Source organism: Epinephelus fuscoguttatus, linkage group LG15 (assembly GCF_011397635.1).
Source record: "Epinephelus fuscoguttatus linkage group LG15, E.fuscoguttatus.final_Chr_v1".
NCBI lineage: Eukaryota > Metazoa > Chordata > Actinopteri > Perciformes > Serranidae > Epinephelus > Epinephelus fuscoguttatus.
In genome coordinates this window covers 25773511-25787664 of record NC_064766.1, presented here as the reverse complement: position 1 = coordinate 25787664, position 14154 = coordinate 25773511, and the positions used below count along the sequence as shown (strand labels likewise).

General features: G+C 42.7%; 1 protein-coding gene across 1 annotated transcript in view; it reads right to left on the bottom strand.

Moving 5' to 3' along the window:
• Positions 1–14154, bottom strand: part of ephb3a (eph receptor B3a) — a 53819-nt gene that overhangs the window by 14771 nt on the left and 24894 nt on the right. Inside the window, exons 6-11 of the mRNA XM_049597949.1 lie at positions 11941–12065; positions 7723–7879; positions 7409–7517; positions 7051–7103; positions 4167–4289; positions 3279–3526 (exon numbers count right to left, since the gene is read on the bottom strand). Coding sequence (XP_049453906.1) covers positions 3279–3526; positions 4167–4289; positions 7051–7103; positions 7409–7517; positions 7723–7879; positions 11941–12065 — 815 coding nt within the window. The remainder of the gene's footprint in view (positions 1–3278; positions 3527–4166; positions 4290–7050; positions 7104–7408; positions 7518–7722; positions 7880–11940; positions 12066–14154) is intronic.

Genomic DNA, 14154 nt, shown 5'->3' with positions numbered 1-14154 from the left:
GTCAGAAAATAATTAAAAATGCAAATTAAGATTTTCCAAATCCCAAGAAAACTTCTTTTTTAAATCTTGTATTGTCCAAGATATGTAATGTAGTAATGTAGAGGGATATTAAACTGAGAGTGTTTTTTTTTTTTTCAATCGATAACTCCTCGGTGTGTAAAATGAAAGAAAGTAGTGAAACTGCAATTTCCCTGAGCCCGAGAGGACAACTTCAAATTGCTTGTTTTTTCCAAATGAACCGTCCAAACCCAAAAGATGTTCAATTTAGAAAGATGAAAAATTATATAATAAAAGCAGCAAATTCACTTTTTCCACATATTGCAAATGTTTGCAATTTTCCTTTAACTTTAACAACGACTCAATAATCAGTACTGTAACAAATTAATTTTCTGTTTATCACCTGTGATAGAGGAGGGTATTCTTTTTTGGATTAGCTGAAATATGTCTGCAGCATCGACAACTATCATGAACCAATTAATAAATGTATTTGCTTACACTTTAATCATATATTCACTGATATAAATAATTATTTTGTCACATTCTATTATCTGTTGAAGCAAAGTTATGCGGCTGCTTCTGTTTTTGACAACTTTTTACTGTTTAATCTCTCGTTTTATGATTAAAAGTTGCCAAAATCAGAAGCAGCCGCATAACTTTGCTTAAATAAATTATCAAATGTGACAAAATAATTATTTAAACTAGAGATTAAACAATTCATATCACAATTGTAGTGAATAAAATTATCCCTATTATCAATATTCTTGCTGTATTCTTAAATATGCTGAAAATGTTAAAAAAAAAAAGTACTGCTATACACACTGCAATTATTTTTTAATTTAATATTGAAAACCACAAATTAAAATAGCAGCACTATGCACATTGTGTTTTCATAAAAAATGTAAATAATTAACAAAGCCAATAAATTATGTAAACATATGAATACCATATTAAATGTGCATTAACATTACAGATGGCTCCATGTGGCCATGCATCTGAGAGACTATGTTTGGTTGATCCTTGACAGTACAGATACAGTCAGTCTTTAAGGAAACACCCGAAAAACATAACATCCATTCACACCGAGGGGGAAAACAAAGCATTTGAGTTGCTGTGTGGCTTTCTGCACGTCCAATAAATTTAAATATTCAGAGTTAAAGGGTATTTATCAACCTGGACCCTATTTTCCATATTATGTTTTTGTGTCTAAGTGACTAATGGGAAAACAGTTTTTGAAATTGGGCCAGTATTGAGTGAGAGCAGCGACCAGGCTGCAATGTGCCGACTCAGGGCATGTTAGCACCGTTACTGTGTCTGTTTTCGCCGCTGACAGGCTCAGATTGGTATTATAGTATATACATTATAGAAAGGATCCCTACAGAGACATACCTTTTTTGTGAGAGAGTAAGATCAGCCCTGAAATCAGCGTTGCAGAACCCACCAGACTCCATTTAAATAAACAGTAATTTCTTCATTGTAAAACACACTTCATTAAGTCAACAAAAGCAAATCCATCTTAATTTGTCTTTCCACTGTTCCAACAGTCACCAGCTCTGGTTGGTTGAAATTAACCCTTAATCACCCAGTTAGATGTGAAATTATGCTGTCTCTACGTTAAAATTAATGCTTATTTAAATGGAGTCTGGTGGGTGAGGTGATGGAGATTTCGGAGCTGTTTCTAGCTAAACAAAAAGGATCTAACACTTTATCCAAACAGTGTTCGATGTTTAGCCACTGGTAAACAAGTTGTGAGTATCAAAGGACCTGTAGCGTGATGACGTCATAGCACATCATCAAAACATAGGCTAATGGCGTTGAGTCAAGTTAGCGCTGCTATACTGTCTTGAAACATGAGTGAAGTTCATTAAAACATGCTAGTCTATTAAATCATAGTGTTCACAGCTGTAGGGTACTGATATTAGAGTGAGTTTAATTAATCACATATATAGCAAATATAGTAGTGTATTTTATGTGAGTTTAAAAACCACGGCATGTGTACAGCCCCCTAATTTCCAGGGCTGGTACCTGCGGTTATTCCACAGGCTAGTTAATAACATGTCGGGCAGGAAATCCAAAGTGTGGGATCATTTTGAGAAGGTGAAGGACGAACCCAAGGTGATAATGTAAACTCATCTTCATTGGTCGACTACAAACATGACGTATCATCTGAAACATGGAAGTAGCTACATGCCCATTAGCCCACAGCGTCATTAACAGGCGGCTCGCTCAGTGTGTGATGTGCACTTGTAGATAAAATATAGGCCTATATTAATGAAGGTTCATTAGTACGGTTTGTATTTCTCTGTAATGTAGCACAGTGTTAACAATGTTACTGATACTATTCTTTCTCACACCTTCAACTCAAACCATTGTGTTGCCCCGCCCAAAATATATCATTTAATAATTAATTAATATTGTAAACATGCAGGCGACTAGTCGACTAATGGCCCTAAATGACGAGTGTTGGTCGACTAGGAAAATTCTTTAGTCAGGGGCAGCCTTAAAAAAAAGCCCTGGCACAATATACAAGGTCCTCAGCCAGTATTAAAAATGCAGACGTGCGGTTATATGCCATCAAGTCTACTTAATTTAAAAGATATTAAAACAAGCTCATCAATATCATCGATTCATCATCTATGCAAACAAGCAGCCGTATATCACTTAAAGATAAACTGCTTTTAAGACCATCAACGTGGCATCGATTCACCAGCAGCATTAAGTAGCCTCATCCAGCCAAACTGTTAGAGTAAGTAGACTTCCTCACAGTGCAGCCATGCAGGAAAACACATCTCATTGAATGTAAATGACATGTAATAGCCCCCACGCTGCTGGAAATGTACTGTGTGACACCTCATTTCTCATCCTGCCTTTGTTCAGCGTTTTGTGTAGGAGGCGGTGGTCTGAACTGAAAACTCTGATCAGTAATGTATTCTGTAGTCGCACAAAGACTCTCTAATACACTGAAGCAAACCTATCCAAAGGTCTGCTGTGTGACAGTTTTCCACCAGGAGTTTGTGCATTGGAAAGCCTGTCAGCATCAGTCAGTCACGTCAAGCAGAGACACTATGCCTGTCTCCAGGCGTTATATTGCACATTTAATCTCTATCACTCAGCAAGTGTGCGCCTCGGGGTGTTTCACAGAGAGTAAAACATTCCGATAACCCAGAGGTGTCGTGAATGACTGTCTGTGTGTGTGTGTGTTCCTCTCTCAGCTTTGATACAAACAGAAAGTAATCTTCTCTGTCAGAGGTGTTGCGGCACGCACCTCCCGCCAAGCTTACCCTGAGGAAGGAATCGAGCGCTCCGTTCTCCATGAATTCTGTGATGATGAGGACGGGGCAGCTCCGCGTCAGGACGCCCTCCAGCCGGATCACGTTGGGGTGGTCGAACTGGCCCATGATGGAGGCCTCGGCGAGGAAGTCTCGCCTCTGGCGCTCGGTGTAGCCGGCTTTCAGCGTTTTAATCGCCACCACCATCTCCCTGCGGCCGGGCTGCTTGAGACGACCACGGCACACCTCTCCGAATTCACCTGGATTGGAGAACGAGGTGGGGGAGGGGAGGGAGGTGAGGGTGATGGGGGAGAGGGGGTGGAGGGGGAGTGCAGGGAGAGGGAACGTTACTGGTCGGACTCGGGAGTGAAGGAGCTGATTTGAGAGAGTTGAGGGTCGGCTTCAACTGTGGGAGAGGATTAGAAGAGAGAAGAGGAAAGGACGGGAGGTCAGGGGTCAAAGATGTTGGGGAGAGAGGGAGTGAGCCGAATCGATCGAGTGTGCAACCTGGGAGCGGTGGAGGGAGACAGAGGACGGGCGAGGAACTTGGGGGTTCTGCATTTGGTGCCTGAGCACGAGTGTTTACAAGGAGGAGAGAAAGAGAAAGAAAAGGAGGAAGGTTGAACGAGCAGGAGCAGACTGTCATTTGAGGTGAAGCTAGGACACAACATGCTGCCGGAGAGAAAAAACACACAGAGAGGGAAGAGCTACAGAGAAGATTTTCACTTCAATCCTTCCCACCAGCAGCTCTCATGCACACTCTGTGAATCCTTTTCTCCCCGAGAGGACTCTCTTACAGAGAAGACCTCGGGGCTTGATGGCACACTCCTGCTCAAATGAATGATTAATAAACCTGAATCCCTCTCCGTCCTCTTGGACAAAAACAACAGCGCTGTTTACCTGCACCGATGACTTCTTCTATTTTCACGCAGGAAATGTCTATCTCTTTAGCAAACTCGTGGATGGCATCGTTGGGGTCCTCGTAGGTGAAAGGGTCGATGTATACTTTGACTCCTGGAGAAACTGAGAGAGGAAACATCACAGTGAGGTCAGCATCGTACCTGCATGGGTACTATAGCTGGAATTAATGTCACAGTGTCAACAGGAAAACGTTACTACATGGCAAAAAATACTTTAAAAATCGAAATGATGCCCGATTATCATTAAATGAATAGTTCTGAGAAATGGTTTGCTTTCCTGCGGAGAGTGAGATTAGAGGGTTGATACCGCTCTCATGTCTTTATGATAAATATAAAGCTACATTCAGGCGACAGTTAGCTTATCTCAGCATTAAGACTGGGAGCAGGAGGAAACAGCTTCTCCAAATCTCATTTTTTAACATGTTTTATCTCATTTGTTTATTCCGCACAAAAACTTGAGGTGTAAAAACAACAATTTGTGTTTCTGTGGGAGGTTACATGTGGGACTATTTCATGGCTGGGTGCTGTCACTTCCTGGAATCTCCGCTGGTTGGCTGGAAAATTACAGGTGCCGTGCCATTGTTCCGACAGCCCATTATTCCCAAACCCCAACAGTCGGAGAAGTGTCCCGTCGGATCGAAAGCCCATTTCTCCGACAACCTGTTATCCCAAAAACAAACGCCCGTTGCTCCAAAAATAGGCAACACACTCCCTACAGTTGGAAGATTCATGGGCTGCGATCAGTCGGCCCTGCATCTTAATGTTTCACATCCACCTTCCTCAGTTCATTGGGAGCATCTCTGTGTATATATGGCTGCTGCAACTCACGTTCAGTAACTGAATGGCTGCTCACAACATGACACCTCCGATCTGACAATCACTTATGTGCGTTAATGAAATAACTTGAGTCGCTTGACGTGCACCTCCCCAGAAATGTAACTACACCTCACAGCGACGCAGACCTCCTGTCTTTTCTGTAAGCTGAAACCATTTCCCTCAGTGGAAACAAAGCTTTGATTTACTTTAATTTCACAGATAAGAAACAATGAATTGTGAAGCCAATAAAGCCTCCAAATAGCATTTTAAGTCTTGTGTGTGATTTATCCTGGCTTCATATGAGCAGAGGAAATCTCCACTTGTCGCTAGGCTAATTTATACAATGTAAAATGCCATAGGCTTGTGCTAATAACGTTAGCATGTTGTGCTTGTTTTGAAACCATGTTTAGCACAAGACAGTTGTTTTGTCAGTGAACCTTGTGAGCTGTAATGGCGCCTAATTTTGTAACGTTACCTTTGTTAAATGTTGCTGTTGTTCCTGGCTTCATATGAGAAGAGGAAAAGTCCGCAAGTTGCTAGGCTAATTTTTACAATGTCAAATGCCATAGGCTTGTGCTAATAACGTTAGCATGTTATATTTGTGGGGAAAATGTGTCCAGATAAAGACAAGTGCTTTGTCTGTGAATGCTGCGAGTTATAGTGAAGCTGATTTGTGTACTTGTGTTTGAAACTGTTGCTATTGAGCCATGTTTAATGTGTGTTTAATGTGTGTTTTGAATCAACTAATGGCACAACCCTCATGAGAAGGCCATGTTTAGTGTTTTGTGGTGAAGACTGCAATAAAGCCATTGTTGATGAATGGCACCCAAACGCCTCGCTATCTTTCCTTCAACAGAGTGGTCCAGACTGCAAGAAACTAGTTACCAGCTAATAACAAGCCGACTGGACAGTTTGATATCCATTTTTTCCGTTTCCACTGTGAAAAGTTGTGGATAGTACCAATAAAACCGTTCTGTACCGTCCCCATTTTTGGCCCCCCCTCTGTTGGGGTACCTAGCACACAGATCTGGTACTAAAAGGTGGAGCTGTGAACACTGCAGTCTGCTGACTGGTCAATAGAGGACGGTCACTTTGCTCAGGGCTGAGCTGTGGCTGGTTTTGAGGCTCATGTAAACACTGTTCATACCATGGAGAGTTTTATTAGTAAACTGTAACTATAAATTAAAGGATGTTTTGCTGCCTCTCACAGCAGCTGGAGTGTGAGAAAAAATAACTTCATTCACTGGGCCGACTGCTGGCAACATTTAAGGTGGAACATTAACTTGTAATGTTACTCAGTGCATGAGTTGACGACATAAATCCATCAACACACCTTAAATATTCCATATGACAACTTTGACCATCACTTAAGTTTTTATATGACTTCACGCAGAAAAAAAACGTTGCGGAGCATCGTTCCTGTGGGCTCCGGCAACACTAAACCCCTGAGCTTGCCTGAGAAGGACAAAATGCACAAACCCGCTATTTTTAAATATCCCATGGAGAGAGACTCTCACTGCAGCCTGTTTCATTTTGTTCTGAAAATGTCAGCATGCAGCCTCGTTCTGTGGACGATAAACGACGTGCAGACTTCCCTCTGTGTCAAAGGTAATGAGGAAATACAGTGAGTGCTGGATGGAGCAGTGAGTGACAACAACACCGCCCACATTTAAGAGTTTTGTTTACAGTGGAAACACTAGGGTCTAGGTACCATGTCTGAAGGGTTACTTCTGTTTCCAAAGGTATTATACTGAAAGTGTTTGGTGGTAACAAGGCTTACATGAGCCAGAGTTTGACATAAAAGCTAATTTTCAGCTTTTGTCAGGGCCAAATGTTGAAATTACATGTTAAAAACATCAAATCTCCCAAAGCTCACGTTATAAGGAGTGTCGTGACAAGCATCAGACAGACAACATGGTGAGGATCTCCTCTGTGCAAATAGGGAAATGGTTCCCTGACTCAATCAGGGGACTGGATAATTGATTGAATCAGTTGGTTAACTGTACTGGCATGACCAAAGCTTTCCCAAGCTGAACACACAAACTCACTGTATTGCTGCAGTTTCTCAGTGTACTCCAGCTCCGAGCCGCTGCGCTGCTTCCTGTAAACAAGCAGCAAATAAACAAAGTCACATTCACATAATCAGTCTTGACCCTTTGCAGGTACAGCGAATGAAACTAATATCTAACTTGGCTATCAGATGAAACCACAGACTGCCACGGAAGGAACTCACAGGGCAGCTCTGTTTTTTTTTTTCTTCTCTCTCCCAGCTCCTGATTGAAGCTAAAGAGTAAGTATACACCCTTTGAAAGCATGTTAAAATTTAATGAGCTCCTTTGTTCAGAGTCTAACTAACAAAATGAAACATGTAGTTCAGGCTGTCAGTAATAAAAATCAAACACGTACTTAAGACAGACTACAGCGATAACCACCAAGGCTACAATGACCACCAGACCCGCGGAGGCCGAGCCGATGATGAGAGGCAGCTGGTCCTGCACCGACTTCTGAGGGTCACCTGGAGCAAACACCGCACACAGACACAAAGGAGTCAATAACAGACGAAATCCTTCTTAAGAGATTAAAGGGTAGCCTGTGCTGAAAGTGTAATGGCTGCCAATTAAGGCGGCCATAAAAACTACTAAGCTTGAACTCTTATTAAGGAAACTGTAGCAGCACATCATCAGGAGCAGACTGTAAAGCAGGAGGGAGGGTGAGCGTACTGTGGAGGCTGGTGCTGAAGTCCATGGGGTTGCTGTAGCGTCCGTATCCAGCAACAGTGCGAGCTCTGACCTGCACCACGTAGGGCGTGGCGGCCCTCAGCCCCTCCACCTTGGCTGAGCTGTGCTGGGATGTTACAGTGTGGGACATGGCCTGGCCCTGAAGTGAAACAAAGAACCGTTAGAGCAGCAGAGGCAAGAGTTTCCTGATGACTTTCAGATGAGGAATTTTCTGAAGAAGAAGAAATAACAATGTTTATCTCACAAATGAAAAGTTGAATTCACTATTGTTCACTTTAACACACTCAGAGGTTTTGCTGCTCCAGCTTTTCTCCCTCTGGTAAGACCCATGTTAGCTAACCTTATTGCAGTGTAACCGAAAGAGTGATGCTGCATTCAGGTGCTACATGGATGGTCCTATTTCCAAAGTCGGAAAGTGTTCTTCCAACTTCGATGTTCAGGAGCTTTTAAGTCCTAATGTGGAAACAACATGAACGCCACAACACAGATGTGTTGTGGTTCATTGCTCAGAGATGTTGCTATCCAAGTATGGTCAAACAGTTTGAACTGGAACATTCCCTAAAACCACAAAAATTGCTTTATCTTTGTTTTCAGAATTAATGCTAATAAACACCTTTTCTAACTTCGCAGGTTCACTCTATGTTGATACCAACTAAGGGTCACAACCATATACCATATTACTACTTACACGTTAGCAAGAACTTAAATGCCAAACATGATTTAATAAAAGCATTTCTTAACATCAACCAAACATTTACTTTCGTCTGTCATGTTTCTGTACAATATGACATCAACTCGGAAAGTCATAAACCTCAAATTTTCGCCAACTTTCCGAGTTGTTGCTCTGATTTGAGTGTGCGTTCATGTGATTTCCACAGTTGGGAAACTGATTTGTCCGATTATTCCAACACCACATGACTGTACGGCAAGTATGCTGACTTAACCTCTCATCTTGCACTTCATTTAAGCAGCACGGTGGTGCCGTGGTTAGCATGTTCTTCTTGTGTCAGTGTGGGTTTTTCCAGGTTCTCTGGCTTCCTCCCACAGTCCAAAGACATACAGGTTAATTGGTGACTCTAAATTGTCTGTAGGTGCGAATGGTTGTTTGTCTCTTTAGCCCCTTTTACACTGCCAGATTTTTGGCGAATGTTGGGCCGTTTTGCCGGCAAGCTGCGAGCGTTTAGACACACAGAGCCGGATTGGTGAGTTGATCCGAGGTGCCCAATTTTCCGCCTGGTAGGGTAGTCATATTGGCGGAACCTTTTTGGTTTAAAAAGAACGTCCTTCCACCATGGGAGGGGCTGTTGAAGACTTGTGGGAGGAGCTGTTGATGACACCGCACGTGCGAGCCACTGGCGGTGGATAAACAGGAAACAGCTGATAGCAGGAATTAGCGAGCAGCAAGTAGCAAGAGGGAAACGCAAACCTGACGGACACAGTAAAGATGAGCAACTGAGGAGACAAGGAATTGTGCACCCTCCTTGTCCTCACAAACGAAGAGGCCTTTAACCGTCAAATGACAGGAACGGTGAAGAACGGGCCGACTTACAAGAGAATCACCGCAGGAGTGACCAGCCACGGCTTCCCTCTGAGTATGTCACTGTTTACGCCAGACGCTGAGCTACACATTTTGTTACTTACACGCCCCCCATTGCCCCGAAAAAGGTGCATTCTGTATGAACAAAAGTAGGCAGGTGGCATTTTGCCACACTCCCCGATTTTGTTTTTATACTGCCAATACTGAAAGAAGACTGACTGGGCTTTCCTACAAATTTGCACAATTCCTATTTAAAAAGGGCTTTTGTGTCAGCCCTGTGATAGTCTGGTGACCTATCCAGGGTGTACCCCTCCTTTTGCCCAATATCAGGTGGGATAGGCTCCAGCCACCCCCGTGGCCCCAAGTGGTTACGGAAAATGAATGAATGAATCATAGACTGTATAAACGACTGTGTAAAAATAAACACTTAGATGCAGGACATTCAGTCCCAACACACAGCCTGGTGTCAAAGTCTCTGACATCCTGACATCCTCGATCTTTCTTTTTCTGTTTTCCCTCTTGTCAGCAGTCAACATGGATGAAGAGAAACTCACTTAATGTCAGCTGGGATAGGCTCCAGACCCCCCATGACCCTTAACAGGATAAGCGATTACGGAAAATGAATGACATTTGCAGTTTTGCTACATTATGTGAAAGGTTATCCACAGAAGATTACTGTAACAATGTCATTACACACAAAAAAATCCATGACTTTTATAAGCTTTCAATGATTTTTACTAATTCCGTGACTTTTCCAGGCCTGGAAAATGTGACTGTGGAATTCCATGACTTTGGGAAGTACGCCTAATTTATATACAACCAGTATTTCTTTTAAGCTACACATTGCTAACCAACATTACTGAGTGAGTTTGCTTATTTCATGACTCTTCTCTAATTGTGCTACTGTTACACAACATTTTAACATTCACCCCGATCCTGTACTTGTCACTTTTATCAAAAGTGACAAAGCCCAACACCTCTTTCTAACAAACAGCAAGTGAGTGAACTCTGTCGGAGGGAAAACAAAAAAATTCTCCAGATTTACTATGACCAATATCGCAGCCCGAGGAGGGGATGAGACCTTTCGTTTGGCGCAGGTGTGATTTCTCCCTTTGTAAATGATTAAGTGTCTATTTATTCAGAATTCATGTAATAGTCTTAAGTTTCAATCATTTTCTCTTCATCCATGTTGACAGCTGACTGGAGGGAAAACAGAAACATCAATGACGTCAGGACATCAGTGTAGATTCTGACCACAAACTATGTGTTGGGACTGTACATCTTTTATCTAAGTGTATGTTTTTACACAGTCTATGATTCGTTCAATCATTTTCCGTAACTGCTTATCCTGTTAGGGGTCACAGGGGGGCTGGAGCCTATCCCAGCTGACACTGGGCGAGAGGCAGGGTACATCCTGGACAGGTCACCAGACTATCACTGGGCTGACACATAGAGACAGACAACCATTCACACTCACATTCACACCTACGGACAATTTAGAGTCACCAATTAACCTGCATGTCCTTGGACTGTGGGAGGAAGCCGGAGTACCCAGAGAAAAACCCACGCTGACACGGGGAGAACATGCAGACTCCACACAGAAGGGCTCCCCCACCAGGAACACTCTTGCTGTGAGGCCACAATGCTAACCACTGCACCACTGTGCTGCCAGTCTACAATTTTGACTAATTAAAATAAGTTGAAGGTGGAAAAGTTTGTCAAAACTTTGCAAAAATAAAGCTAGGGCGAGTGATTTTTCAAACAAGCATCACTGTCAGCTTGCTCGCTGACACAGAGAGCAGGTTAGGACGTCTTCATTGGAAAAAAACTGACACAATCTGTCTGCTTGTTTGCATCGCATCAGTTAGGAAGAGGTCTAAGGCTGTGTTCAGAAGTTGCAATATTTAATCACTTAGCACCGTTCAGTAGTTCATTATTCTGGACAAGCTTTGAACTAATAAGAAACATAACGTACATCACAGTTTAGCTGAACAGTTCTTTCAGTCAGCAGCAACTGGAGCTCCAATACAGCAAGCTACATTCAGCCAACTCAACTCGGAGTTGGGGCTTTTGTTAAAGATTTATTTTCATATGAGTATTGAACATATGAAAGTTAATTTCAAAATGCATACTTGTCCAGCAAAGAAAAGTAGAACTGGCTCAACTTTTGCCACAATTCAATATGAAGTCATCCAGCAAATCCCCAAACTGGCTAATCAAATACATTAATACAGTAAATGCATCTTGCTGGCCTTCAAAGCCTTCAAACAAATGAACCAATTACTAAAGCTGGCCATAATGATACCAACACAAGCCCCTGCATTCTTTTAGAGCAGTGCTATATTTATTGTCCGTCTGGTTTTACCATAAAAAGTTATAAAATGGCCATTTTATATCAGCAGGGCTTTGCTAGGCAATCTAATCAAACCAGTGTTGCAGCATTTCCATCACCAGTTGCTGACTCCGACCAGCCCATACTCTCCAACAATAGGCATTTTCAGCCTCTGCCAATCCTCCCCACACACATCACATTTCAATATTACATTTTTCAACATCCATAAAAATGCTTCTCTCTGCACAGAGCTGGAAAAGCAGATTTTCAGAGTCAATAAGTCGAGCACTGTGACCTACATTGAGGCACTGGCTAAAAAGTCAGAGCTTACCCTCTCATGGTATTTAATCTCGTAGTCGAGGATGACCCCGTTGGGTTTCTCGGGGGGCAGCCAAGACAGGCTGAGAGTGTCTGAGGTGGAGCGCATCAGATGAACGGTGGGCACTGCTGACGGTGCTGTTGGACATCAGAGAGGACACAAGTTAGAGTACACTTTAAAGGGACTGCCCACCCCAAAATCAAGAAATGTTTTTATCAGTCTGGATTGTTTTGGTGTGAGTTGCAGTGTGTTGGCGGTATCGGCTGTAGAGATGTCTGCCTTCTCTCCAGTATAATGGAACTAGATGACACTCAGCTTGTGGTGCTCAAAGTGCCAAAAAATGCATTTGAACAGACACAGAACAGACCTTGTTGTGAGCCATTTCAAGCAGGAACTATTTTCTTTCTACTGAACTACACCCACCAACTGTATCACTGCGCAGAAGGAAGTGTGCATCTACTCATGGACGAGAGACTCATGCTTGTGAATGCAAGATGTAAACAATAATGGCGCCATAGTTAGCTCAGTGGTGCTACGTGGGCTAGTAGTGGATGCTCCTGTTTGTGCTGTGATGCAGTTTGAGGGTGTAGTTCGGTAGTTGAGTTTTTCTAAATGCATTTTTTGGCACTTTGAGCACCACAAGCTGAGTGCCGTCTATAGGGGCTATACGGCTTGGCTTGACTCGTGCTTAAAGGTGTGTCTTTAACTGATACCAGGCTTGTTGTAAGGGATGACTTTTAAAAGCAGCCGGTTGATCCATGGCTCAAGTAACCTGTTATTTTGCTGTGAGTATTTTTCCGTCACACAGCAGGGCAGGTAAAAGAAGTTTACCTGTTGGAGGTGAGCTGCTTGCAGAGCCTGTTGTCTGCAGCTCTTCATCAACATCTCACTGTGGCTGTTTCTGCTTTCACTTTCCTCCCTGCTGTGTTAGTAGACTTGTTTTATTGACTAACAAAGTTCTGCTAATCCCGTGCTAAACAGTGAGTGTGGTTTAATTTCCTATAAATCCTTCACAATAAAAATTCCCCATTATTTTCTTATTTGAAAGCTTTTATTGTGAAGCACCAAAATGAGGAAATGTTAAGCTTTCACCAGCTGTAACTTTACACGACACCCCTGCAGCTAAGAGTGAACATGAAACAGTAAAAAAAAAAAAAAAAAAAAAAATGCTGATGATACCTAAAACACAAACAGGGACGCAGGAGCGAACTAAACTCCAAACCACAGAGATTCGGTTAGAAGAGCTGAAAGTACTGAGAGCTGAACACACAAGAGACTTTAGAAAACGCCTTTCTCTCTGGTCTCCTGTACAGACATGAGTTGAGTCTCACATGGGGGTTGTCAGGGGTCAGTTGGTGTCACCCCTACCCACTTGAAGGCGGTGGGACATGCTTTTTGCCCTACTCCAGAGATGGTCTGACTCGAGCATGGAAACTAAAATCAGTTAGGCATGGTTTGACTCGCTGCAGCAGAATGTGCCAATGAAAAAGCCCTATTGGCTCCCTTATATTGGAGAGAGGCAGACATGTCTACGGCTGATATCTCCAACACTCGCAACTCACACCAAAACAATCTTGAGTAATAAACAGCACTACAGGTAAGAGGGAAAAACTGTCCCTATAGGTTGTAGAAAGTTACTTCACTTGTGAGTCGGGAGATTGTCCCTTAAAGTTGCCAAGATTACTCTCTTTCGAAGTCACAAACCATCACAGTAAGATAATTATTATTCAAAATACCTCAACCTGAACGGTTTAAGAAAAATGGTACACGTGTCACCTTCACTGTTCTGCGGTTTATTGATTTGTGAGGCCTGAAAGTGACTCTACTGACAGTCATTGTCCGGGGTCCATAAACTGCAGAAAGGTGGATTAAGTGCAGGTTAACTGGGAGAGTAATTACAGTCTGTGAAAGGTGCTGAGCAGTTTGGTTGATGATGACACTGCAAATATTAAGTGGAGATGCTGAAAGGTGACATTGTCAGTGATGTAACGTTAGACGCCTGGTTGACAGTGTGCTGACAGTGGAGATATAAAGTATACTTAACATTTTATCTGCCTTTCCTGTGAGTCCCTCAGCAAAACAGAGCTCCACCTGAGAGTCCTCCATCTGTCGCTCTCCCTGAGCCCGTTCAACAATGTTTATTGTGGCTGTTCATACTGCTCTGGGTACTAAGAGCCCATTAAGACGCTCATTGACATTGACTGAACTTAGGATCCACTAACCAGC